At 39.7% G+C, this 27,498-nt stretch overlaps 1 protein-coding gene across 1 annotated transcript in view; it reads left to right on the top strand.

The window, feature by feature from the left end:
* Positions 1-27,498, top strand: part of cubn (cubilin (intrinsic factor-cobalamin receptor)) — a 279,349-nt gene that overhangs the window by 72,572 nt on the left and 179,279 nt on the right. The window contains exons 26-40 of the mRNA XM_030123898.1: positions 1,147-1,303; positions 2,466-2,656; positions 3,209-3,368; positions 4,571-4,752; positions 6,671-6,839; positions 7,758-7,939; positions 9,279-9,435; positions 10,883-10,999; positions 11,105-11,218; positions 14,012-14,140; positions 14,926-15,058; positions 15,989-16,194; positions 19,799-19,980; positions 24,485-24,677; positions 26,509-26,706. Coding sequence (XP_029979758.1) covers positions 1,147-1,303; positions 2,466-2,656; positions 3,209-3,368; positions 4,571-4,752; positions 6,671-6,839; positions 7,758-7,939; positions 9,279-9,435; positions 10,883-10,999; positions 11,105-11,218; positions 14,012-14,140; positions 14,926-15,058; positions 15,989-16,194; positions 19,799-19,980; positions 24,485-24,677; positions 26,509-26,706 — 2,470 coding nt within the window. The remainder of the gene's footprint in view (positions 1-1,146; positions 1,304-2,465; positions 2,657-3,208; positions 3,369-4,570; positions 4,753-6,670; positions 6,840-7,757; positions 7,940-9,278; positions 9,436-10,882; positions 11,000-11,104; positions 11,219-14,011; positions 14,141-14,925; positions 15,059-15,988; positions 16,195-19,798; positions 19,981-24,484; positions 24,678-26,508; positions 26,707-27,498) is intronic.

The following is a 27,498-nucleotide window of genomic DNA, read 5'->3' as shown; positions in this document are numbered from 1 at the left end:
GTGTGTGTTTATGTGTGTGTTTGTGTGTGTGTGTGTGTGTGTATGTGTGTATGTGTGTGTGTGTTTATGTGTGTGTTTGTGTGTGTGTTTGTGTGTGTGTTTGTGTGTTTGTGTGTGTGTTTGTGTTTGTGTGTGTGTGTGTGCGTGTGTGTGTGTGTGTGTTTATGTGTGTATGTGTGTGTGTGTTTATGTGTGTGTTTGTGTGTGTGTTTATGTGTGTGCGTTTGTTTGTGTGTGTGTGTTTGTGTGTGTGTTTGTGTGTGTGTTTGTGTGTTTGTGTGTGTGTTTGTGTTTGTGTGTGTGTGTGTGTGTGCGTGTATGTGTGTATGTGTGTGTGTGTTTATGTGTGTGTGTTTGTTTGTGTGTGTTTGTGTGTGTGTGTATGTGTGTATGTGTGTGTGTGTTTATGTGTGTGTGTTTGTTTGTGTGTGTTTGTGTGTGTGTGTGTGCGTGTATGTGTGTATGTGTGTGTGTGTGTTTATGTGTGTGTGTTTGTTTGTGTGTGTTTATGTGTGTGTGTTTGTTTGTGTGTGTTTGTGTGTGTGTTTGTGTGCGTGTTTATGTGTGTGTGTTTGTGTGTGTGTTTGTGTTTGTTTGTGTGTATGTGTGTTTGTGTGTATGTGTGTGTGTGTTTATGTGTGTGTGTTTGTGTGTGTGTTTGTTTGTGTGTGTGTGTGTTTGTGTGTTTGTGTGTGTGTTTGTGTTTGTGTGTGTGTGTGCGTGTATGTGTGTATGTGTGTGTGTGTTTATGTGTGTGTGTTTGTTTGTGTGTGTTTGTGTGTGTGTGTGTATGTGTGTATGTGTGTGTGTGTTTATGTGTGTGTTTGTTTGTGTGTGTTTGTGTGTGTGTTTGTGTGTGTGTTTGTGTGTTTGTGTGTGTGTTTGTGTTTGTGTGTGTGTGTGTGCGTGTATGTGTGTATGTGTGTATGTGTTTATGTGTGTGTGTTTGTTTGTGTGTGTTTGTGTGTGTGTGTGTGTGTTTGTTTGTGTGTGTTTGTGTGTGTGTTTGTGTGTGTGTTTATGTGTGTGTGTGTGTGTGTGTTTATGTGTGTATGTGTGTGTGTGTTTATGTGTGTGTTTGTGTGTGTGTTTATGTGTGTGTGTGTGTGTGTGTGTGTGTGTGTGTGTGTGTGTGTGTGTGTGTAGGTGTATGACGGTAACAGCAGCAGTTCCACAGAGCTGGTCAGGTTGTGTGGGAACCAGGTTCCCAGCCCCATCCACTCATCCACCAATCAGCTGTTTGTCAAACTGCGCACCGACAGCAGCGTGAGCGCTGGAGGCTTTCTGGCATCGTACACATCTGGTATGAAACACACCTTCACTTGTGTCAGGTAGAGCTGTTTCAAAGAGTCTAAGGATGCATGCTATGTTCATCATAACCATTTGTTTTTCTAGTAAGTCCATCAAAAATGTTTTACAATGTGCAGTGGTTTGCAATTTCAATTCTAGTTTGTCAGACATTACACAGAGCAAACTACAGTTTATTTAATCCTTAAAGAACCACAACTATTTTGTCTTGGAGTTTTTTGTTTTTCCTCAAGTTATTTAGCACCTTTTGTTATAAAATTATCCTCTGTATTTTGCATTTTTCAGTGTAAATCATGTATTTTCCTGTATTTAATTCACTGATCCTCTGGATGTTCATAAAAGCTCAGATTAAAGTTGATGGTTATTTTATCAGAAACAGAAAAAACTGAAGAAAAAGTGACTTTTTCAGTAAAATTTATCATTAACCGAACATAAACCCAGTGTGTCCATCCACTGTCATTGATCCAACTCTATGGGTTTGACTGGAGAATTAGTGTTGTAGAAGATGATGGTGTTTCCACGGTAACCACGGAGCCTCTGAACGTCCAAATATGGTCATATCTGATGACCATGAAAAGATGAAGAACTGTATTTTACACCAGTTATTGACATGGATTGATAGGATTAATGGCTCCTACAGTAACATCAGTAGTTGGTTTTGATCAGTGGTGGATGCAGCTGAATGAACAAAAGCAGCCAAAGTGATCAATAAAATGAACAATAATGAATAAAGTAATACATAAAATATATGCAATATGTTAAGTTAAGTGCCATGAACAAAATAAAGTTGTAGATGCTTATTTTTATGTTCAGTTAATGATATATTTTGCAGAAAAAGTCACTTTCTCACATATTCTGAGTATCCTTTAACATTAACCTGAGCTTTTATGAACATCTACATGATCAGTGAATCAAATATGAAAACACCTGATTTACACTGAAAAAACACAAAATACAGAGGATAATGTTATGATAAATGGTGATAAATCACTTAAGAAAAATTTAATAGAAAGAAAAATTCATTTGGGAACTGACATAAAAGTCGCTCTGTGTTCAGATGTGTTAAAAAGACTGAATGTTTTGCAGTGATGTGGAGCATATGCTTTAGTGGAGCCTGAAATGGTTTTTTATCTGTGTGTTTGTTTTTATTTCTCCAGACTGCAATGGCACGGTCATCTCAAACCGTCATAACGGAATCGTAGAGTCCTTGAACTATCCCAACAACTATCCACTCAACTCCATGTGCAGCTGGACGTTCCAGGCCACCAGTGGAAACACCATCAACTACACCTTCACCGCCTTCCAGCTGGAGGCCACGTCCAGCCAGTGCAGCTACGACTACGTCAAGGTATCAGACACCAAATTCTGTACTTTTGAAAACTTTTATTGGCTTGTTTTTTTTTTTAATCTCACCGGACGATTGACCATGAGCGAATGTGAAGGCGCTGTGTGCAGCACCGTCTTTGTTGTTGTTGTATTCACCATCTTCGTCGTCGTCGACTTTGTTGTCTTTGACATCGTCATCGTCTTCATTTCTTCTTCTTCTTTTTCATCTTTGTCATTTTTCCGTCTTCATCGTCACTTTGTTGCCATCGTTTCTGTCATATTTGTCGATGTCTTTGTCGTCGTCTTCGTTGTCATTTTCGTTGTTGTCTTCATCGTCGCCGTCTTCGTCGTCATTGTCGTCTGTCTTTGTTGTTGTCTTCACCTAACACAGTCAGAAGGACTTTTTTCCGTTTTGGTGTTCACTCTATGACCGTGTAGGGGATAGACCCAGTAGAAGTAACATTCATATCAGCAAATTAATCAAAATGCACAAAAATTGCATTCTTTTGTAATATTTTGGTGAGTATTTATTGCTGTCAACAGTGACTCTTGTGTGCAAATGTTTCTCGTTTAGCTCTATAATGGCCCTAATAACCAGGCTCCTCTGATTGGTACATTCTGTGGGTACTCGCCGCCCCCTCCTGGTGGGACCACTGGCTCCGCCCTCACCCTGGTGTTCCGATCAGACTCTTCTGTGTCCATGCCTGGATTCCAGATGATGTGGTACCAGAACGGTGAGATGGCAGTTGGTCTGGTGTTATTAGCACATCAGCAGCTCATTTACATTCCAGGGCCTGCAGTGACTAAACTTCACATTCTACAGTTAAAGTAACATGGACTCTTCATACTCAAAATAATCATGTTAACCCTTCAAGACCCAAACAGCCACTGGCAACAAAACCATCTACTGATCCAAAAGGTTTAATAACATCTGAACCAGTAAACTTGTCAATATTTTGACATAATACAGCAAAATACAGTTCTTCATCTTTTCATGGTCATCAGATATGACCATATTTGGACATTCAGAGGCTCCGTAGTTACCGTGGAAACACCGTCATCTTCTACAACGTTGATTCTCCAGTCAAACCCATGGAGTTGGATCAATGGCAGTGGATGGACACACTGGATTTATGTTAAATAATAAATAAAATGAACAAAAATGAATTAAAAATTTACCAAATAATACATAACATGAAAAAAATAAGCAAAAATGTAACTGAAATGAAGTAAGAAAAGAATAAATGTAGCAACAAAATGAGCAAAAATAAAAAATAAATCAAGAAACTAATAAGTAAAATGAACAAAACAAATTTGAGGAAATGAATAAACTAGGCAACAAAATGAACAAAAACAAATAAAATAAGTAAAATGAATAAAAAAAAAATGAATAAAATAATAAATGTGTCCATAGTTACCGTGAAAACACTGTCTGTTAATGAGAGATTTTGATGAAAAAGTCACTTTGATGAACAAAAACAACTACCACAATGTACAAAACGTGAAATAATTGTTATAAAAAGAACTGAAATTAAGTAAAAAGATTCAAATTAGCCACATAATGAACAAAAACAGCCAAAGTTATCGATAAAATTAACAAAAGTAAATACGCAAATCTACAAAATAATAAATAACATGAGAAAATGAGCAACAAAATGAACAAAATTATCAATAAAAGTAACAAAATGAATAAACATTAACAAAATAATAAGTGCAGTGAAAAAAATAAAGTTGTAGATTGTTTAATAAAGGTTAAATAGAGAGAAAAAATCATTTGGGAACTGCCATAAAAGTCATACTGGGTCTGTATGGGTTAATAATGAACATCTGTAATAACTGTAAATATTTCTAATAATAACCATGTGGTTGTGTCCGCTGTAGGGAGTTCCCTGAGTCCTCAGTAGGTGCTGATGGTGTGGTTTTGGTGGTCCCTCAGGTTGTGGTGGTGAACTGTCTGGACCAACAGGCTCCTTCAACAGTCCAGGGTATCCAGACAGGTATCCAGAAAACAGGGAGTGTATCTGGTATATTCACACCTCTGGGGGCAGCAGCATCACCCTCAACATCCATGAATTTGATGTGGAGTTCCACCAAGACTGCAACTATGACGTCCTAGAGGTACGAACACACACCTGAACAGACACCATCTGTTTCCAGGACAACCTGAGGGATTCAGAGGATTTTTCTTTTGTTGATTTATTTCCTTCAAATGTCATTTATGCTCCCTGATGGTTCAGCCCAGGCAGCAGGGTGGAGGTTTAGTCCCAGGTAAGGGCAGATAAAGGGCTGGGAGGTCAGACTTTTAGGTCCTCTGCATATTTTTTTTTTTTAACTAATTTTTCTTTGGTTTTGCTCATACAAATATACAAGACATTTTACATACATCTACATATCTAATCAAACATCCCCATATGGCATACGTGAAAAAAAAGTATATCTGCAGTAGGTATTGATTACAATTAATCATAAATGATACATGAATGACAAAAAAAACCCCAAAACACATATATAGGACCACTTCTGAATGCTTATTGCATTAAAAGCTTACTCCATCTCTTTGTTAACAGCTCTTCCTGAATTCTAAGTATATAAGTAACCTGCTCCATCTGATAGGCTGCCTTCACTTTCTCTGTCCAAAAGTTTTATGTGGGAGGTTCAGGTTTCAACCACTTGATAGTGATGCATTTAATAGCTGCTGTTAGTAAAATTCACAAGAGGTATTTGCGGTTATTTAAACTTTCTGGGATTACACCTAAAATAGCAAACTTTAAATCTTTAGAAAATGTTTGGTTGAAAACTGTGTTCACGGCAACAAATCTATCATCCCAGAAAAGTCTGATCTGAGAACAGCTCCAGAATATGTGGGTGTGGTTCCCTAAGTGAGCCCCACAGTTTCACCAACAGATACTGGGGTCCTCTGTATATGTAAACTAGAAAAGCACTCGGAGAGCGCAGACCTCCACTAAGGCAGATCAGTCTGAGTTGTACTTACGTACTTAATGACACTCCAATTCTGACCATATTCCAGTCTCAGTTCAATACAGAAATATTTTACCTGAAGAAAAAATGTAAAAAATACCAAAGAGAATACATGGTTATCACAGGTGTTTGTGTCAGACTGCAGTGGAAGCTCAGCTTCCCCTAAAATTACGAAAATTAAATGCTCAAATCTGTTCAGTTGTTTTCATTTCATTGACTCCAAATGTGTTGGAACACGTTCATCTCTCAGACCAGTTGGTTCAGAATCAGTCTGATCCCAGATCAGTGGACTGGCTGTTGTTCACTTCTCCTCCATTCCCGTGTCTGTGTTTGTTCATTCCATCTCTGCTCAGTGCATTTGTCCGTAGACGCTCAGCGTCCATGCACTTCAATGGGACTGAGTGGAACTGGTTTTTCATTGACTACAAACTGGACGGTAATTGGATAAATGACACCGTGTTGTCCCACCCCCGGACGCTCGGCGTCTCTGGGGGTGAATGGAGCTGTGGGCGGAGCTTGGCCGGGCTGGACGCCAAGTTTTCACGTGCTGATTGGAGGATCAGTGGAAAGGCTGAATCCTGTTTGATTGACAGCTGTTTTCAGATCTGCTCCTTCACTGACACAGTTCAGTTTAATACCGTCACACATTCTGCTGTGAAATCACAGAAACCACAACGAAATGACTTGTTCATTTCTTGCACTGTAAATAAAACACACTCATTGGACTTCCTTGTTTCAATTTAACATAATTTCAACATTTTCTTGTTCACTTGGTACGATACGACCATTTTCTCAAAAGGAAGAGAGGGCCAAATTTATGTTTAAATAACTACTTTTTTTTTTTTTTTTATGTAAGCTGACAATGAGCCTCCCCTCTCTGAAAGACGAGCAGCCAACACTGGTGGTTATAAACTGTAATGACAGTGAGATTAAAAAATCTGGTTTCAATGGAAGTTAATGAAGCATTTTTGCACAACAGTTATTTATTTATTTATTAATTTATTTTGAACTGAAGCTAAATAACTGATAGAATGGCCTTTTGAACGTTGTCCCTCAGGTGTATGGAGGCCCAGACCTCATGGCCCCTCAGCTGGCCAAACTCTGCAGCACCACATCCAGTCCAATGCAGGTCTCCAGCACCGGTAACATGATGACCGTACGCTTCAAGTCCGACGCCTACGTCAGCGGTCGAGGTTTCAACGCAAGCTGGACTGAAGTTCAGGGAGGTCAGAGGAATTTTTCTGCGTACATGACAGTATAGCATTTGTTTCAACTAGGGATGTAACGATTACCGGTATAACGATAAACCGCGGTAAAATCACAGACGGTTAGTTTTACCTTTTAAATTCTAATTCTCATGATAACTGTGTTTGATTAACACACTTTTAGGGGAAAAAAACCTATGTAAAGATCTGCTTTTATGTCAAATATTTGAGTATAGTTTTAATTTATTACAATTTTAATTTTCTATACCTAATACTTGGAAACAATATTCACTTTTAAAGTCTGTGAAAAGGTTCGTTGAGCATCTGTGTGTTATTTATGCAATAAATTATATACATTTTTCAAATCGGATTTTATATTTTTTTGTGTTTTCTGGCCTTTGATGTTTTTATAGTAGGTTAAAGTGAAAAAGTAATAGACAGATGATATAGATGAAGCTGTGCTGAAAAAACAGATCCAAACATGGGTATAGTAAACCTTTGTTTATATAGTATATAAAGGCAAAATTAAAAGGACTGAAAAACAGACAAAATAGACTCAGACCACTAAGGGTTAATATTGGAATGTTTCTGACACAGAAGGGACATTGGGACTATTATTTATTTATTTATTTTTAAATACAACTTGGTTAAATTATTTCAGTGTGTGTATTAGTACTTTTTGAACATTTTGAGCACAGTTTCCACAATACCACGATAATAATGATGACTGTGATTATTTTGGTCACAATAACTGTGATATGAAATTTTCATATTGTTACATCCCTAGTTTCAACACATACAATAATGTATAAAGCATCTGTAAAACCCTTCTAAAGTTGGACTTATTCCCACATCTTTCCTCCATATTTCGGTGTATGTGGTCTGATGTGGTCTGATGTGGTCTGGACTGGACTGGTGTTGGTCTCCTGTCCCTTGTAGGCTGTGGAGGTCCAGTCACTGCTCCATCAGGGGAGATCCACTCCCCTCTGTATCCCAACAGCTACCCCAACAACGTGGACTGTTCCTGGGTCATCAGTGTGGATCCAAACCACCGTCTGTCTCTCAACTTCTCTGACCTGGACATTGAACAGCACAGCAGCTGCTCCTGGGACTATGTGGCGGTGAGTTCAGGGTCTGGCCTCGTCTGGGCTGTGCATGTCCTTTTATGAGTGTGGACGGTGCAGCAGTGGTGGGACAGACAGACCTGGGACGTCCACTTATTCCCACTAAAACACTAAAAATAAGGATCTGTCTGTCTGTCTATACTCTTATCCAGTCTACTCTTATTTAAACATGTTTATTGTCCATAGAGTTCATTACTTACTGTAACACTTGTGGGTTTAGGTTTGACCCAGTATTAGAGGTCGTGGATGAAGGTGGCGAGGGAATGCCTCCACAGAAAGAACATTTATTAGCCGTCCACAGCTCTCACTTACATTCGTGCTCTCCCTCTCACATGACCTTCTCTCCCCACAGTATCCTTCCGCCAATCCATTACAATAGTCCCAATAACAGAAACAATATAGACCCAGTTAAATTATATAAATAAAATTAACAAAGCTAAAATAAATCATCTTACACTTACTATTGTTATTATTATTGTTTATATTGTTTGTCTTTTTGCTGCACATTTTTTCTTGCGCTTTAGTTATTATATGTAATATTTATTTATTTATTTATTTATTTGCTGCCTTGACCAGTGAATTTCTCCTCTGTGGGATCAATAAATTTTAATCTAATCTAATCTAATCTAATCTAATCTAATCTAATCTAATCTAATCTAAAAGAAACAGTGAGTAGGCCTCTGCTCAGTAGTTTAACAGATATTCTGGTTTTACTACCAGTTGTTCTGGTTTATAACACTCACTTGCCTCCGTCCTTTAAATAAAATTTAAAATAATCTCCCCTGTACCACTTCTGTTCATATTGTTAATATTGGTCATAGATTTACATACTGTCATATACTGTTAATACTGTAAATTTGAATCTATTCATGTTTTGTCCATTTTTATTTTTTATTCTACTTCATTCTTATGTTACTCTGTTAAATTGTAAAATTTAGATTATTTTTTTTCTCATCTTTTTTTTTTTTTTTTTATTATTTTATATTTGCTCTATTCTTATATCTGTAGTATTGGTGTTTTGTTAATATTGTTGCACTGACTCTATTCTATTCTATTCTATTCTATTCTATTCTATTCTATTCTATTCTATTCTATTCTATTCTATTCTATTCTAACAGAACAGAACAGAACAGAATAGAATAGAATAGATGTTTCTCTTCTCTTCTCTTCTCTTCTCTTCTCTTCTCTTCTCTTCTCTTCTCTTCTCTTCTCTTCTCTTCTCTTCTCTTCTCTTCTCTTCTCTTCTCTTCTCTTCTCTTCTCTTCTCTTCTCTTCTCTTCTCTTCTATTCTATTCTATTCTATTCTTTGCTGAATAGTATGTTCTTTTTATTTTAGATCTATGACGGTCCAACTGCTTCTTCTCCTCTCCTTGCTCGTGTATGTGGTAGTACTCCTCCTCCTCTCATCGCCTCCACCCAGAACACCATCTACGTTCGCTTTAGGTCTGACTCCAGCCGCAGCCATCGTGGGTTTAGCGCTTACTTTACTGAAAGTAAGTGCCTGTTATCCTTCACTGTATGAACTATAATAATATTTAACCGGTTCAACAGTCAGTCTGTCTATCAAAGTCAGGATTCCTGGTCATCGCCTGCTCACTTCAGTTCCTCTCTTTGTCTTTTTCTGTTCTTCCACCTGTTTTGACCCTAAGACACAGTCAAACAAAAACACTGAAGAAAAGGAACACAAGCACAAACTGACAGCAGCTTTAATGAACCTGAAACAGACGCAGAGTCACAGCAGAATAGAATAGAATAGAATAGAACAGAATAGACTTTATTTGCCATTTGCACAGATCCATAGCAGTATAGGTACTTTGGAATTCTTATGCATTTCCCTGAGTCACAGAGTTAGAAAAAGACATGAATAAAAACAGAAACAAAACATAAACACAGCTAAAACATATAAAAACAGTTATTGCACAAACAAACACAAGTACACATTTGTAAAATAGAGTGCTGATCAGAAAAAAAGGAATAATAATAATAATAAGAGTACTGAAAGGTAACAACAAGTTATTGCACATTTGAATTAAAAGTACTGGGAGGTAAAGCAGTTTATTGCACAGTTAAGAACACAGTATTAGTTAAGTGTCTGTGAGTGTGAGGGACGTGAGGGACTAGTGTCCTGGGGTACTTCCTACCCTCCTTAATGTCTTGTGCCACGAGTCTGACTGTGGCTGAGAAGACGCTGCTGTGGCACCTTTACATGGAGTCAGGGGTTCAAGGGTTCATATGTGAACCTTTACCTTTAATCAGGGCTCAGGGGTTCAAGGGTTAAAGGAGTAAGTGATGGTTCCAATGTAGAAAAGTCCACATATAGACATTTTCTGCCTTTTTGTCCTCGTCTGTTCTGTTGTTTGCATTGATCCTGGTGTCATGTGCATCACAATAAGCGTCCGTGTGAAACACAACAGTGGAACCAATGTTTAGCGGCAGAGAAATTGAGGAAATGAAGCTTCAATTCAGAAAAATTGTAATCGAATATTTTGTTAATTGATTCTAGTTGAGTAATTAATCAGTTGTTTCAGCTCTAATGTACTTTACACGTTGTTAAAATTAATTAATCAGTATGTCCCCCCCCAAAAAAAACCAAAAATTGTTTAAAATTCATAATACATTTATTTGGATAGAAACCCACCAAACGTCAAAAGGCAGTGAAGCTTTCCTGGTGGAAGAACATCTGACCAAGGTGCTTCATGTGGGGTTTTCCTTGAATTTGTCACTTGCATGTACAGTAAAAAAAAAAAAAAAAGTTGCAACGTTACCCATTGAATACACGCTCTGTTACCTTTATTATCTAATAAATGCACAAATGTCGCAAAATGCACAATTTTTAACTGTTATATTCTGAAATCAACAATCAAATGTCTGCATTTTTTTCTTACTTTGATAATTTAAGCCATTATATTCTGTATAATTTGTTGTATTCATTGTTTTCAGCTTGTGGTGCAACCATAATGACAGATAATGTGGGCGGGGCTATCGCATCACCACGGTACCCCAGACCATACCCACCCAATCAGAACTGTAGTTGGATCATCAGAGCACAGGAACCATGTGAGTTCACTCAGGTGGACTTTATTAAATCTACATCAGATAACACACACACACACACACACACACACACACGTCCGTTTACCTGTTTGTTTTTCCTTTTGTCAGTCAACCATGTGACCCTGTCCTTCACTGACTTTGAGTTAGAAATGGTCAACTCTAACTGTTCCCATGACGCCGTGGAGCTCTTGGATGGAGACAACTACCAGGCTCCTTCTATAGGTAATGGAAGATGATGGGTTTGTGTCTGTGATGAAAGATCAGGGCTGTCAAATGCATTTTAGTTCCAGTTCCACATCTTCCCAATTATGATCTGAAGAGGATCAGACCAAAAAAATAATAACAATAATGTTGAAATAATGTCAACGCCAAACTTTTTTGTGTGTTTTAGAGTGAAAAAAGTAAAATGACATTATGAAAACATTTACATCTACAAACTATCCTTTAAAAAATAAGAATAAGACGACCATCAATGAAAAAACTGATATTCATGGAGAAAAATAAGTGCTTTTTTACCGATATTCTGCCTCAGTTTATCATTTCCACATGTTCATTCTAACGTACAGATAGAGTGGATCTACAGATACACAAAACATTTAAAGGTGGGGTTTGAGATGTTTTCCTGGAGCATTTTTTACTATATTGGTTAAAATCCCCTTCACACCCCGATTACAACTAATTAATTAAATGCTCTAACACAAAAATTTTAAAAAAGTCACCTGTGGAACGGGCAGGACTGAAAAAACACCATCCAATCATTTTGAGCGCCCACTCGAAATGATTGAACGGTGATATGTCTGTCAAACTCAACTGCCATTTGCCCCCCCTCTGTGCATACCCCTCTTCGAGCAGGAATCGTACATTGTCAGAGGTTTGAAGCTCTTGTCCAGGAAGTGAAGCCAAAGCCAGAGCTTAGCTATATTAGTTCTATTAGGATGGAAAGTTCACCAGCAAACATGTTTGGTCACATCAGTCAGAAGGAAATGGAATGTTAGTCAGATGGGTCTGAACTGGGGCTGTTCTGGAAGAGCGGGGGGGCCGGAGGAGACTGAAGGAGGTATGCATGGATACGCCAGCCGGAGCCTCAGCTGGGGTCGGAGCTGGGGCCAGGGCCGTAGCCAGCGTCGGAGCCTGTACCGGGGCCATACGGGACTGGAGCTGGGGCCAGGGTTGGAGCCAGAGCTGGGCCGTATGGAGCTGGAGCCTCAGCCGGTGCGGGGCCGGGGCCTCAGCCGGAGCCTCAGCCGGTGCAGGGGCCGGGGCCTCAGCCGGAGCCTCAGCCGGTGCGGGGCCGGGGCCTCAGCCGGAGCCTCAGCCGGTGCGGGGCCGGGGCCTCAGCCGGAGCCTCAGCTGGTGCGGGGCCGGGGCCTCAGCCGGAGCCTCAGCCGGAGCCTCAGCCAGTGCGGGGCCGGGGCCTCAGCCGGAGCCTCAGCCGGTGTGGGGCCGGGGCCTCAGCCGGAGCCTCAGCCGGAGCCTCAGCCGGTGCGGGGCCTCAGCCGGAGCCTCAGCCGGAGCCTTAGCCGGTGCGGGGCCGGGGCCTCAGCCGGAGCCTCAGCCGGTGCGGGGCCTCAGCCGGAGCCTCAGCCGGAGCCTCAGCCGGTGCGGGGCCGGGGCCTCAGCCGGAGCCTCAGCCGGTGTGGGGCCGGGGCCTCAGCCGGAGCCTCAGCCGGTGCGGGGCCGGGGCCTCAGCCGGAGCCTCAGCCGGTGTGGGGCCGGGGCCTCAGCCGGAGCCTCAGCCGGTGCGGGGCCAGCGAATTGTTGCTGTGCAGCGCTCGTGAACCCTCGGGAACAAGCATTGCTCGTGCCTGTACTCTGGAGGCGTGGCTTCAGAGGGACAGCTGAAGAAAAGGGTTTGGACTTTTGAACTGAGTATTTTCAAAATGTAGCTGCTGGAACCGTTTTTCTAAGATCTCGTACTCCACCTTTAATAACAGACGGAATAGTAGTACAATTACACTAATTTATATGAAGACATTTCATGTTGTTCATATTTTTTCAGGTTTTTTGCAGTTTTTTTACCCGTCAGCTGAGGGGTATTGTAATGGTTTTGTCCGTCTGTCTGTCCAATAAACAACATAATCACATTATCTGAAGAATGCACTGAGATACCTGCACCACATTTATTCTGCAGATGCATCTGGGCCTGGAGCCGGAGAATATTGAAAATAGGTGACCTTGTCCTTTTTAAAGGTCAAATGTCCTTGTGCAGTTATAATATCTGAGGACTTTCACATACCACAGTCAGCTTTATTGGCCAAGTATGTGAACACGTACAAGGAATTTGGCTTCGGTTTTTACATTGCTCACGACACACAGTTCCGACATGAACCCAGAACAACATGTGGACCTGGACACAATGTAGACCAACAGTCCACTGGAGACAGAGACAGCAACAGGTGGAGGTTTACAGTGGATTTATAATGGAATATGTACGGAGTGCAACTTAGAGTTTTTATACAGTGAGTAAATGTGAGGATCCAGCCTATTAAAACATATGTTTATCTATATATTATTTACAGTGGGTTTTACATTCTAATATGAACAGAAAGTGCAAATTGAAGTTTTGATACAGTGAGTAGGTATGTACAGGAATATGGTCTGTGAAAATATATGTTTATGTATATATTAATATACTGTAAATACAGGTTTTTTTATATAAATATGTATGTAATAAGTTTTACACAAAGACAATCTAATCTAAATTATTGGGCAGAAACTTTAACAGAATCTTACACTAGCTTTGGCTGAAGGGGATTAAAAGAGCACAGCACGTTATGTTTCAAGAATGGTTTGGAGATGGATGTAATTTTAGTATTTTACTGGTCTGACCTACTTTAGATCATGTTGGTCTGAATGTGGAACCTGAACCAAAATGACTGTTAATGTCATTTTTGTGTTTCCCAGATTCCTCCCGTGGACCGGGTTGGACCCTTTCAGCGGTTCGGTTTTGGCCCGCGGGCCTTATGTTTGACACCTCTGTGTTTGATGGTTTTGTTCTTATGGTGTGTTTTTCAGGGCGGTTCTGTGGATTTGACGTTCCTCACCCGGTGACGTCCTTCAGTAACGCTCTGGTGGTCAACTTTGTCTCAGATCTTTCTGTCTCCAGTAAAGGCTTCAGAGCCACCTACTCTGCATCCACTTCCAGTAAGACAAACCAGTAAAGCAAACCAGTTCTCCTTCTAGGCACAGTATGGTGCCTCACTTCAACCACGATTTTACAGCTATTTTTCCTCTTATCTAATTCTATTTTAACTCTTAAAGACCCAGAGCTACATTTGTTGCATTTCCAAAATGATTTTTTGCCCTCTATTTAATCGGTATTAAGTGTTTTATCACCATTTATAACAATATCATCCTTTGTATTCTGCATTTTCAGTGTAAATCATGAGTTTTCCTATATTTAATTTACTGATCATGTAGTTGTTCATCAAAGCTCAGAGTAAATGTAAAGGTTATTATATCAAAACACAGAAAACAAGTGACTTTTTCAGTAAAATTTTAATAAATCAAATCAAATTTTATTTACATAGTAATAATGGAACATAAAACAAGTATCTCCATCCACTCATTTATGCTGTCTAAATTTAAGAACTGTTTGAAGTTTAACACTTAAAGACCCACATCTATTTTTGTCATAACTTCCAAATTCTTTTTATTAATCACTCCCCAAGTGATTTATGACCATTTATTATATTATCCTCTGCATTTTGGATTTTTCTGTGAAAATCAGGTATTTTCCTTTATTTAATTCACTGATCATGTTGATGTTCATTAAAACTCAGAGTAAATTCAAAGGTTATTATATCAGAAACAGAAAAAAACTGAAGAAAAAGTGATTTTTACAGCAAAATCTGTCATTAATTGACCATAAACTCAGTGTGTCCGTGCAGTGTCTCCAGTTCTGCTGTTTTTTCTCGCCTCTCCCTCAGGCTGTGGAGGTGACCTGGTGATGGAGAGTGGGGCTTTCAACAGTCCCAACTACCCAGGAGCGTATCCACCTAATGTGGAGTGTGTGTGGACCATAAGAAGCTCACCAGGAAACCGGCTCCAGCTCTCATTCATGTCAGTCAGTAGATGTGCATCAGTGCAAACACTTTTCACAGGTGTTCCATATCATTAACCTCATAGCATACCGGACTAAGTCAGAGGTTCCGACCTTTTGTGTCTCCTGACCCCATTTTAACTTCACACATTTCTGTCGACCCCAGACATTCAAAATGGAGACATTTTTTTTTGCTCAAATTAATTTGTTTTTGATCCAGTAATAGTTTTCTATCCTATGTTTCAAATCCAGGTTAATGTTAAAGGACATTTAGTCTGTATAATGTCTATTATTGTGGACAGAGGCAGTAAATCAAGGTGCAGATTACTGCACAAAGGCTCAGGATCTGTCCAGCCAGTCCAGCTGGGATTTACAAGGAGGACAATGAATACTGAACAAACAAGAACTGAAACCATGAATTATGAAAGAGCTGCAGCATCTGAAACTGACCACAGTGAACATGTGACACAAACAGAACCACAGTGCTGCAGTTTCACAACCACAGTTTTTCTGCTATGGATTATGATTGTCTCTGTCAACTCACCATACATTTTTTCATTCACAATTTTTTTTTTATTTTTATCAATTACTAGAAATTTCAGGTGACCCCATTTGAATTCCAGGCGACCCCACGTGGGGTCCAGACCCCAAGGTTGAAAAACACTGGACTAAGTCATAGTTTTGACCAAATTGTGTTATTGGTATAAAATGAATCAACAGCGTTAGGAGAGAAAAGTTACGTAGATTTCACAATTTGGCCAAAATATGACTTAGGCCAGTATGTTATGAGGCTAACAATAGATCTGTGTGTGTGTGTGTGTGTGTGTGTGTATAGGTGATGTGAACTGTAGTTGACTGTAGTCATGTGTATTACTGTTACACACTTTCCTTTTCAGTTTGTCATTTCTGCGTTGCTGACCCACACTACTTGTCATTGTGTGTGTTCGTAGTGTCTTCCACCTACAGGGAGACGCCGCCTGTAACAACGACTACGTAGAAATCAGGGAGGGCAACTCCACCGGCAACCTGGTCGGCCGTTTCTGTGGAGCGTCGCTGCCGTCCAACTACACGTCTGTAACCGGTCACATCTTATGGGTGAAGTTTGTCTCAGACGCGTCCATCAGTGGACAGGGCTTCAGAGCGGCCTTCTCCCACTGTGAGTGTGTGTCCTCGTCTGTAAATGCCAACGCTGATGCCATCTTAGCACTTTTGTTGTTAGATTTAGCAACTTTTCCGACTACACACACAACTTTTGTTTCAGAAGGCACCTAACAACAAATTTAGCTACTTCTAAAATTAATTTGGAAACTTTCAGCAGCTTTTGTAAAGTGACTCAAACGCTAAAACACACATTTTCCTCTAAATGACGTGAAATGAATAGAAACGTGGTTAAATAAAGAGCATGGGTTACAGTTTGTGTTAGAGTTTCTTCAGCCCCTGGTACATATTTGCTGTAAGGATGTGCATCACTAGGTTCCTGACAATTTCATTTGATTCCAGTTCAGATGGTTATGATCATATTTTTTATTTATTTCTTATATTTTTGTCACTATTTGACAAGTACTTGCTATTTTTAAAACTAAGTGCATTTCTAATGATCCCTAATGAAAACAAGCTGATGAATTTGCTTCCATTATCTTTAACCGAGACAAAAAAATGTGACACATAGAAGGTTATATATGTACCTGACAACATATTAGATGGTAAAGAACCAACAGGGAGATGAACATGCTTATCATGTTCGTCATGTTCCTAAAATACGTCATTAGTCACTTTTCCATTGACCCTCAAATTGCGTGAATATAACTTGTGCATAAAAATTTACTTAATGGAAAAATGACAATTTTGCCAAAACTCTCAGTTTTCAATTAAAAATTTTTGTGCTGGCAAGACGTGGTTTTTCAGGCGTAGCAAAATTGGTATATCACGCAAAACTGCAATGGAAAGACGTTTTTATTCAACTAGAGTGACATAAATAAAAAAACATGTTGACAGATGGTACAACAAGAGGAGAAGAGTTTTGAAAGAAAAGTGTCAGTATGTGTGGACACACCAGGAAACTGAATCATCTTTTAATTTAGTTGGAGATAGAGGAGTAATATATAATAATAATGAATATATCTGTAAATCAACACCATATTTACGTTTGTCTTCATGTTTATGGAATGACTTCTCATGCCATCTTGCGATAATAAATAAACAAATCATCGCAATTGTGATTTAATGGAACAACCCACATTACACACTTCTGTTTTTTTGACATTTAGTCAATATCGGTAAAGTTTTGCGCAGATGTCCGATGGAAAAGTGACTATTGTCACTCAACAAACCCTTCAGATACTGTAGCTTTTGTCCACTTCCCCTTTTCCCTCCATGTCATAGAAACCAAAATGTTTCCATATGCTCACTTTGAACAGCTGTAGGCGCTGCATGGATTGGTCTGTCTGGCCTATTTTTGTTTTGAGTGTGCATCGCTGTAAACTGTTTGGGGCAGCACGGCCGTCACACTTTAGTTCCGTTTTTTTAGTTCCACCATCAGTATTATTAAAATAACATTCCATTCAGAACATGGATGTTTGACATTTCTGCTTCGATCCATAATCGTAGCCTGTCCATCCAGCCAGTCGTCTCAGTGTATTCAAATATTGAGAAAACAGTCTGGAACTGGTCCATTCGCTGTGAATTATGCCCGATCTATTCTATCCCGACCAATCACAAGTCTTGGGGGCGGGTGTTTCACAATGCATCATACGCACCGACTTCTTTTTGTCGTGAGTCACAGTCAGTTCCAAATTCGCAAATCTCTTTCCAACTGTTGTCAGTTGTTTGATTCAAAGATAAGGATTGAATTACAGTTTACACCCTGTATTCTGAAGTTTCTCTGACAAAAGTGTCACGTCCGTCTTATCTCTGATTAGTTTACACGATGCCTTTTAGTCCCGCCTTCATATTTGGATTCAAGCCCCGCGATTCCAGATTAATTTCTTATTGAGAAAGATGGACAGCTGGCCAGGCGACCATAATCAGGCACGTTTGCATCGTGATGCATTGAAGAATTTGTTTTTTTCTGGACCCCTAGTTTGCAGGTGGGGCTGTAGTTATAGTTAGCTCCGCCCTGTTGTCCAAATATGGTCACCTCTGACACCAATCGCAAACCATGAATCAACAAATGCCGTACAGTTTAAAGCAGGGGTCAGCAACCCTGGTCCTGGAGAGCCACTATCCTGCATGTTTTAGATGTTTCCTCTTCCAGCACACCTGATGGTCATTATCAGTCTTCTGCAGAGCTGGATGATAGGCTGATCATTTGAATCAGGTGTGTTGGAAGAGGGATCCATCTAAAACATGCAGGATAGTGGCTCTCTAGGACCAGGGTTGCTGACCCCTGGTTTAAAGGCTGACAACCACTGATGCCTGCTCAGCCTTTTTGGTGAATCCTGTTTTTGTCTGTTGTCTGGCTCATTTGGTAGAGCGGGTCGTCCAATGACTGAAGGGTGGGCGGTTCGTATCCTGGCTCCGACTGTCCACATGTTGAAGTGTCCTCGGGCAAGACACTGAACCCTAAATTGCTCCCAGTAGGCCGAAAGGCTGTTCTGACCAAATGGGTGGGAGAAGAACCTCCTTCAATACATGTGTGGAAGTCTTTAATATCAGACTATATTCCTCTGGAAAGACTAAGATTTTATATTAACAATCAGAAGGACGTCTTTACAGCAAAGTTTGGAAAAGTGTTGGAGTACCTGGGAACTCAGACTGCAACTACCTGAAACAGACCTAATAAGGACTTTTGAGATCATTGCTGTGGACGTGTTTTGGATTTACTATATATTTCATACAACCTGTATGTACTGATCTGGACTGTATCATTTTGAAAATGTTCGTTAAAAAGAAAGTTCAAAAAAAGAAATGACAACCTCTCCACTGCATCGGTTAGTATTAACTAATAATAATAATAATAATAATAATAATAATAATAATAATAAATTGCATTCATAAAGCACTTTTCATTCAGCAGAATCTCAAAGTGCTACAGGTAGAAGACAGTCCAATAGAAAATAAAATACTATTTCAGGAATAAAAGACTTAAGTGAATAAAACAGAGCATCATGGTGGGTCATAAAAAGCCCGTCTAAATGGGAATGTTTTTAGCCCCTTTTTGAAGGAGTCCAGGGACTGAGGAGCTCTGAGGTGGTCAGGGAGGGAGGTCCAGATATGGGGGGCAGAGGAGAAGGCCCGGTCTCCTATGGCCCAAAGTTTAGTTAAGGGGGGGGGGGTGTTGGTGCTGTGGGGCCAGAGACTACAGGTGGAGGTGTGAGGAGGTCCTGGAAGGTAGTGGAGGGGGGGGTTTCTATGGAGACACTCAAAGGTGATGAGGGCGGTCTGATAACTAATTCTGAAGGGGGTTGGTTGCCAGTGGAGGTTCTGGAGAATGGGACTGATGTGGTCCTGTTTATGGGTCCGTTTGAGGACTCTGGCAGCGCTGTTTTGGATGGACTGGAGTTCTTGTAGCTGTTTCTTGGGGATCCCATAAAGAAGGGCGTTACAGTGGTCGAGCCTTGTTCAGTAACATGTTTGGTGCTGAAACATATGAAGTCTTACCTTTTTTCTGACCTGTGTGTCCTCAGAGTAAACCGTGGACACTCACCACAGTGGTCCCAGTTCAGTTTGTGCTCCACCTCGTCCTCGTTCAGACGTTGTAGTGTTGTATAAGAACACAGTCAAATAAAAAGTGGAATTCTAACCCGTGTCTTCTTCCCCAGTGTACGGTAATGATGTCACAGGAGAGGCGGGTCAGATAGCATCACCGCTGTATCCACGAACATACCCTAACAACGCCCACTACCACTGGACCATCACTGTGGACGGAGGAAAGTACGTCCAGATTCGTTTCTTGGACATGGACGTGGAGGACCTTTCCAACTGTTACTATGACAACCTTAAAGTAAGAGTGTCCGTAAAGTCTGCAAACACGTACACAGTGCAGTTCTGAGGAGCAGTGTTGTTTATTGTTTATGTAGTATGCATGTTTGTGTACTGGTGTTGGAAATGTAGTTGTTCTAATAGCTGCTTATGTATATGTATATCTGTATTTGTTATTTATTTATTTTATTGGTTTATTTAATAGGGACTGTGCGCATTTATGAACATTACACCCATGTAAATATGACAAAATGAGTTAAAAGAACTCCTTTTCATCTGCAGTCTGTAGGCAGGCGACAGAAACAAGACCTAAAACAGTCAACATTCATACGTCACTTGTTCGCTATAAATTGAAAATTAAGAAAATACACATAAAACAGACAAATAAACAAATAGACATATACATACACATACACTGTGCATATTATAATATAGCATTATTGCCTTTATTTATTGTTATTATTTATTTCCACTAGCACTTTTAAATGAGCAATTGCCTGTTTTTCACTACTGTTATAGCTATTGTTATAACTATTTTCTCTCCTTTTTGTATCATAATATTTCTTATGTGTACATTCAGTGATGTGCTGAACTGGGATCAACAAAGTTCTATTTGTTCTTATTTCACTTTATCTAATCCAATCTAATCTAAACTGCAGCTTTTCCATTCTTACAACAGAAAAAAATTGATAAACATATTCCAACATTCAAAATTATTAGATAAGTACTCACTCAGAATGTAGTTACTGAATAAAATAGTGTATTTTATTTTATATCTGATTGTTTTGATTGGTGAGGTGAAAGCTGGGTAAAAAATGGAACCTGGGTCCAGAGTCAAGGGAACAGAGAACCATAAAATGCACCATCCCCCTGTATTTACAATAGAATAGAATAGAATAGAATAGAGTAACAAGAACAAAGAGACTACAAAAATGTCCCACAAATTATACTGAAAAATATTGACAATATACAAAAACTACAAAGAAATACTAAAATATACAAAAAGCCAACTCTGTACCACAGATAGAAGAAATATATATACATAACATATAAGGATATATGCTGGTAGTAATGATAATGATATAAACTTTATGAACAAACATCCGTTTGAATAAAATATAAAGCTGAACAAAAGGCAAAAAAAAAAAATTCCAAATTTAACCCATAAAGACCCAGTGCTACTTTTGTTTCACTTCCCAAAGTAATTTTTCTCTCAAATTTAACATTTCTTAAGTGATTTATCACTATTTATGATAAAATTATCCTCTTTATTTTATGTTTTTTTCAGTCAAAATCATTCATCATGTAGATGTTCATAAAAAGTTAGCGCAAATTCAATGGTTATTATATCAAAACAATGAAAACTGAAGAAAAAATGACTTTTTCAGTAAAATCTCTAATTAATTGAACATAAACCCAGTGTGTCCATCCACTGTCATTGATCCAACTCCATGGGTTTGACTGGTCAGTCAGTGTTGTAGAAGATGACAGTGTTTCCACAGTAACTACAGAGCCTCTGAACGTCCAAATATGGTCATATCTGATGACCACGAAAAGATGAAAAACTGTATTTTACACCAATTATTGACATGGACTGATAGAGTTAGTGGATCAACAGGAATTAAACAGTTTAGATCAGTATATGGTTTAGGTTAAAGGTGGACGTTTGGGTCTGTAAGGGTTAAAGGTGGATGTTTGGGTCTGTAAGGGTTAAAGGTGGACGTTTGGGTCTGTAAGGGTTAAAGGTGGACGTTTGGGTCTGTAAGGGTTAAAGGTGGACGTTTGGGTCTGTAAGGGTTAAAGGTGGACGTTTGGGTCTTTAAGGGTTAAAAGTGGACGTTTGGGTCTGTAAGGGTTAAAGGTGGACGTTTGGGTCTGTCAGGGTTAAAGGTGGACGTTTGGGTGTTTAAGGGTTAAAGGTGGACGTTTGGGTCTGTAAGGGTTAAAGGTGGACGTTTGGGTCTTTAAGGGTTAAAGGTGGACGTTTGGGTCTATAAGGGTTAAAGGTGGACGTTTGGGTCTTTAAGGGTTAAAGGGGGACGTTTGGGTCTGTAAGGGTTAAAGGGGGACGTTTGGGTCTATAAGGGTTAAAGGTGGACGTTTGGGTCTTTAAGGGTTAAAGGTGGACGTTTGGGTCTGTAAGGGTTAAAGGGGGACGTTTGGGTCTTTAAGGGTTAAAGGGGGACGTTTGGGTCTATAAGGGTTAAAGGTGGACGTTTGGGTCTGTAAGGGTTAAAGGTGGACGTTTGGGTCTATAAGGGTTAAAGGTGGACGTTTGGGTCTGTAAGGGTTAAAGGTGGACGTTTGGGTCTGTAAGGGTTAAAGGTGGACGTTTGGGTCTGTAAGGGTTAAAGGTGGACGTTTGGGTCTTTAAGGGTTAAAAGTGGACGTTTGGGTCTGTAAGGGTTAAAGGTGGACGTTTGGGTCTGTCAGGGTTAAAGGTGGACGTTTGGGTGTTTAAGGGTTAAAGGTGGACGTTTGGGTCTGTAAGGGTTAAAGGTGGACGTTTGGGTCTTTAAGGGTTAAAGGTGGACGTTTGGGTCTATAAGGGTTAAAGGTGGACGTTTGGGTCTTTAAGGGTTAAAGGGGGACGTTTGGGTCTGTAAGGGTTAAAGGGGGACGTTTGGGTCTATAAGGGTTAAAGGTGGACGTTTGGGTCTTTAAGGGTTAAAGGTGGACGTTTGGGTCTGTAAGGGTTAAAGGGGGACGTTTGGGTCTTTAAGGGTTAAAGGGGGACGTTTGGGTCTATAAGGGTTAAAGGTGGACGTTTGGGTCTGTAAGGGTTAAAGGTGGACGTTTGGGTCTATAAGGGTTAAAGGTGGACGTTTGGGTCTGTAAGGGTTAAAGGTGGACGTTTGGGTCTGTAAGGGTTAAAGGTGGACGTTTGGGTCTGTAAGGGTTAAAGGTGGACGTTTGGGTCTGTAAGGGTTAAAGGAGGACATGTGGTACTTTATGGGTTAAATCATAGGTTATGAACACAGTCAAATTAAAAACAAGGCCCATGGGTTGTGATTGGGGCTGTTAGACAATATTGGTTCTGCAATATATCATGATATTTCCTTTCATGATACTGTATCAATATTAAAAAGTACTGTATCAATATTTTTAGGTATTTATTCAAATGCAGATGTGGTGGAGGTTCATTTTTGTTTTTTGTTTATATTTTATTTATTATTATTAACACTGTTTTATTAGATAATGGTTATTTGAATCATCCTAAAAACACTTTTTTCTGTCTGAGAGGCAGATGTTGGTTCCTTTGTTGGGATTGAACTCAGATCCTGTTCTGATGTTAGTTGTGAACTAATAGAATCTGAACATTTGAACAGGATCTGAAACTGGAATGTCTGTAAAACAGAATTTCAGTTTGAACACAGTTTGAACATTTTGTGATAGAACATTAGATCCTGTTGGGATCAAATAAAAATGTGTTTAGTATTTGTGCAGATTTCTGCTGGAATTCAATTCTTCAAGAAAATAATCATTGAAAAAAGGAAACAAACAAAATAATGGCCTTTTTAACAGTATCATGATACATCGTGATATATCGTATGGTGATCCTAGTATTGTGATTTGTATTGTGTCACCAGATTCTTACCAGCACACAGCCCTACTTGTGATTATTGCAGTGATTTAGGGGGAGTATGGCATTAGACCACAGGTGTTTGTGTCAGACTGCAGGTGAAGCTCTTCTCCTAAAATGACTCCCATTAAATGCTCAAATCTGTTCAGTTGTTTTCATTTCATTGACTCCAAATGTGTTGGAACACGTTCATCTCTCAGACCAGTTGGTTCAGAATCAGTTTGATCCCAGATCAGTGGACTGGATGTTGTTCACTTCTCCTCCATTCCCGTGTCTGTGTTTGTTCATTCCATCTCTGCTCAGTGCATTTGTCCGTAGACGCTCAGCGTCCATGCACTTCAATGGGACTGAGTGGAACTGCTGGAAAAACCACTACAGACTGGACCAGCACTGGACACATGACACCATGTTGTCCCACCCCCGGACGCTCGGCGTCTCTGGGGGTGAATGGAGCTGTGGGCGGAGCTTGGCCGGGCCGGATGCTGAGCTTCCGCGTGCTGATTGGAGGATGGGTCCAAAGGCTGAATGCGGTTTGATTGACAGCTGTTTTCAGATCTGCTCCTTCACTGACACAGTTCAGTTTAATACCGTCACACATTCTGCTGTGAAATCACAGAAACCAAATGAACTGTTCATTTACTGACCTGGAAGAAAACACAAGCACTGGACGAACTGGGTTCAACTGAACAGAATTTCAGTGTTTTCTTCTTTACCTGGTACGATAAGGAAACTGAGCATTTCCTTAAAAAGGAACGGAGGATGAATTTATGTTGAAATAACTTGACCTTTTTTTTTTTTTATTGTAAGCGACAATGAGCCTCCCCCCTCTGAAAGACCAGCAGCTGCCATGGCATTAGACTGGGGGTGGGGTATTCAGTCAGTGGTGGGGGGGCATTAAAGCAGTCATGGATCAAAGTTCACTGTGCTCTCATGTTTTCTGCAGGTCTTCGACGGCCCCACTGTTCATTACTTTCCCCTGGGGACATTCTGTGGTTTGACCCTGCCCCCCCCCTTAAGGAGCTCTGGCAGTACCGTCACATTACAGTTTCAGTCCGATTCCATTGTCGGAGGACAAGGTTTCCTGGTGGAATGGACCGCCGTGCAGGACTCCGGACCCCCACCCACCATCGCACCAGGTCTGACACCAGCTCCTCTGAGCCCCCCCCCCCACACCCCCCACATAGCATGCACATACAGGAGGCTAATGAAACTAAATGTAAATCTAAATTGAATTAGAAAACATAAAACTTATATAAAGAAATTGCAAATGGTTCAGAATGAGGCAGCACGATGTTTACTTCGTTGTCCATATAGAACAACTGTTGATAAAATGCATAACTGTTTTGCTTGGTTAAAGGTCAAGTACAGATTTATTGCCTCGTTACTTGTTTTTATTAGGAAAATATCAATGACTAAACCACCAAGGGTATTAAATAAACGTGTGTCCTTCAGTTCTGCTGAGCATCTATAGAACACAAGGTACAGGCTACAGAAGGTAGATTTACTCTGCCTAAAGTAAAAACAAATAAAACTGGAAAAGCACTCAGAGAGCGCAGACCTCCACCAAGGCAGATCAGTGCCCCCCCCCCCCCCCCCCCCCCCCCCCCCCCCCGATCACCACCAAAATGTAATCATTTCTTCCTTGTGCCAGTATCAACATTTCCTGAAAATTTCACCCAAATCCATCCATAACTTTCGGAATTATCTTGCACACAGACAAACAACTATCTCACTTTTGCTACATGATGAATCAATCTTCAGTATCTTGTCGAACCTGCTGGGAACTTATTTTGTATTTTTTCACCAAGCACTCTGAACATTCACTGTGGAGTTACACATACATATGTTGAAAATATCCCTATCTCCCAATGAGAAAGAATCCTTTTAAAAATTCCTGGATCCAGACAGTGATCCGGATCATTCCCAAAATCGAATCATTTGTTACTCATCCCATTTCAGACATTTCCTGAAAATTTCATCACAATCCATCCATAACTTTTTCAGTTATGTTACTAACCAACCAACCAAGCAACCAAGCAACCAAGCAACCAAGCAACCAAGCAACCAACGAACAAACAAACAAACAAACAAACAAACAAACAAACAAACCCTGGCAAAAACAGAACCTCCTTGGTGGAGGTAATGAAAAGTACTGTGACGTATAGAGCCATGGTCATATGGAATCCTCTGCCAGGACGAATCATTCAAGAAAATAACAAATACAAATTTAAAAATTACTGAAAGAGTATTTATTTGCCAAACAATGCTCGGTGTCTGCTACTGTTTAGTTGATTGACATTACATTGATATATAACTGTGAAATATATCTGAGCATTTACAGAGTATACTGTAAACTACTTTTTGGGAGGTACTGTTAATTGAACTAGGTCCTGTATAACATGTATGTTGTTCTTGTTTTTTTATTGTGATGGTTGTGTTCTGGTTGTTTGTGTTGTGTTGTTTGCTTTTGTGTGGGTGTTTTTGGTCATTTGTGTATTGCAGTGTGAAGACAGTTATGATGGATGTGGACTCCAGGAAGAATAGTGATGGCCTAAGCCAAAGCTAATGGAGATCCAAAGAAATGAAAGGAAATGAACTGAAAACTACTGCAGGAGGATTTCTTCATGTTTCTTCAGTTGAATCATTGCCGTGTGATTATTGACTGTCTGTTTTGGATGTTGGATAAATGTTGTTTTCCCTTGTCGGCCTTTTTGAGAAGAAGAGCAGTGATGTTAACATGTGGTTACCGTGGTGATACAGCGGTTAAAACTGTCTCCTCAGAGCATAAAGGTTTAGTTTGCATTCGTATGTCCTCCTTATCTCTGAGCAGCTTCTCTGCAAACAATTCAAACAGTTTGTACGCATTCAAACACTGTGTCCGCTCTGTTCCATGTGCACAGCAGCAGGTGGAAAAATGACCCAACCTTTTATGACCAGTCATCTGACAAACTGTGCTCCCTGTGTTAGGTGCTTGTGGTGGAATGCTAATGACAGGAGAGAGCCCTCAGTTCGTCTTCTCCCCTGGTTGGCCTGAAAACTACCCCCCCAACCAGGAGTGTACCTGGTTGATTCATTCTCCACAGTCTACCATAGAGTTCAACCTGCTGTCTCTGGACATGGAGGACTACCCCACCTGCTACTTTGACAGTCTGGTGATCAGAGATGGTGAGGACAGAGGTTCCACACAACCACCATCTGATTAAAAAAAAAAGTATTTATTTATTTATTTATTTATTTATTTATTTATTTATTTATTTATTTATTTATTTATTTATCATTCATTCTTTGTTTATTTGGAAAAGCAAATTACACAAAACTTCCCTTACGGGTACAATTCAATATCCACACGTCAAATGGAAAGAAGTTGCTAATCCAAGATTTTTTGTCAAATACAGAACAAATAAAATAAATAAAGAAAGAGAAGTGAGCTGGAGGAGAGGACTTCCTCCACTACTTCATTAACAACATAAAACACATTAAGGTGTGCATGTTTACAATAACCTAAACAGAAGTGTGTATAATATAAATGTTTACACATCACCGATGGATTCAATTCACATCCATTACAGATTTAACATAGTTTGTCCATTTTGACCAAATAGTGAAAAAGATTTCTTTAGACCCTTAAAACAAAATGTATTATTATTATTATTATTATTATTATTATTATTATTATTATTATTATTATTATTATTATTATTATTATTATTAAAGTATTTGTTTATCATGGTTTCTTCTTTAAGAACAGATGCATAGATTAACTGAAGTGGACATTCATTTTGAGTATTACCATGTTTTTACTGTTTTTTTCAAAGGGCATATTTATGTTAGGGCATTTATGAAAGAGTTAAAAGTGACAAAGCTAAACTAAGTACAGCCACAAAACACAAACTGATCCTCATAAAAAATGACTTAAAAAATAATATGAGTACAGGTTTGTTTCGAAATAAGCAACTT

This window comes from Sphaeramia orbicularis, chromosome 20, assembly GCF_902148855.1.
Source record: "Sphaeramia orbicularis chromosome 20, fSphaOr1.1, whole genome shotgun sequence".
Taxonomy (NCBI): Eukaryota; Metazoa; Chordata; class Actinopteri; order Kurtiformes; family Apogonidae; genus Sphaeramia; species Sphaeramia orbicularis.
The sequence above is the reverse complement of the archived record's forward strand: the minus strand, read 5'-3'. Positions and strand labels throughout refer to the sequence as shown.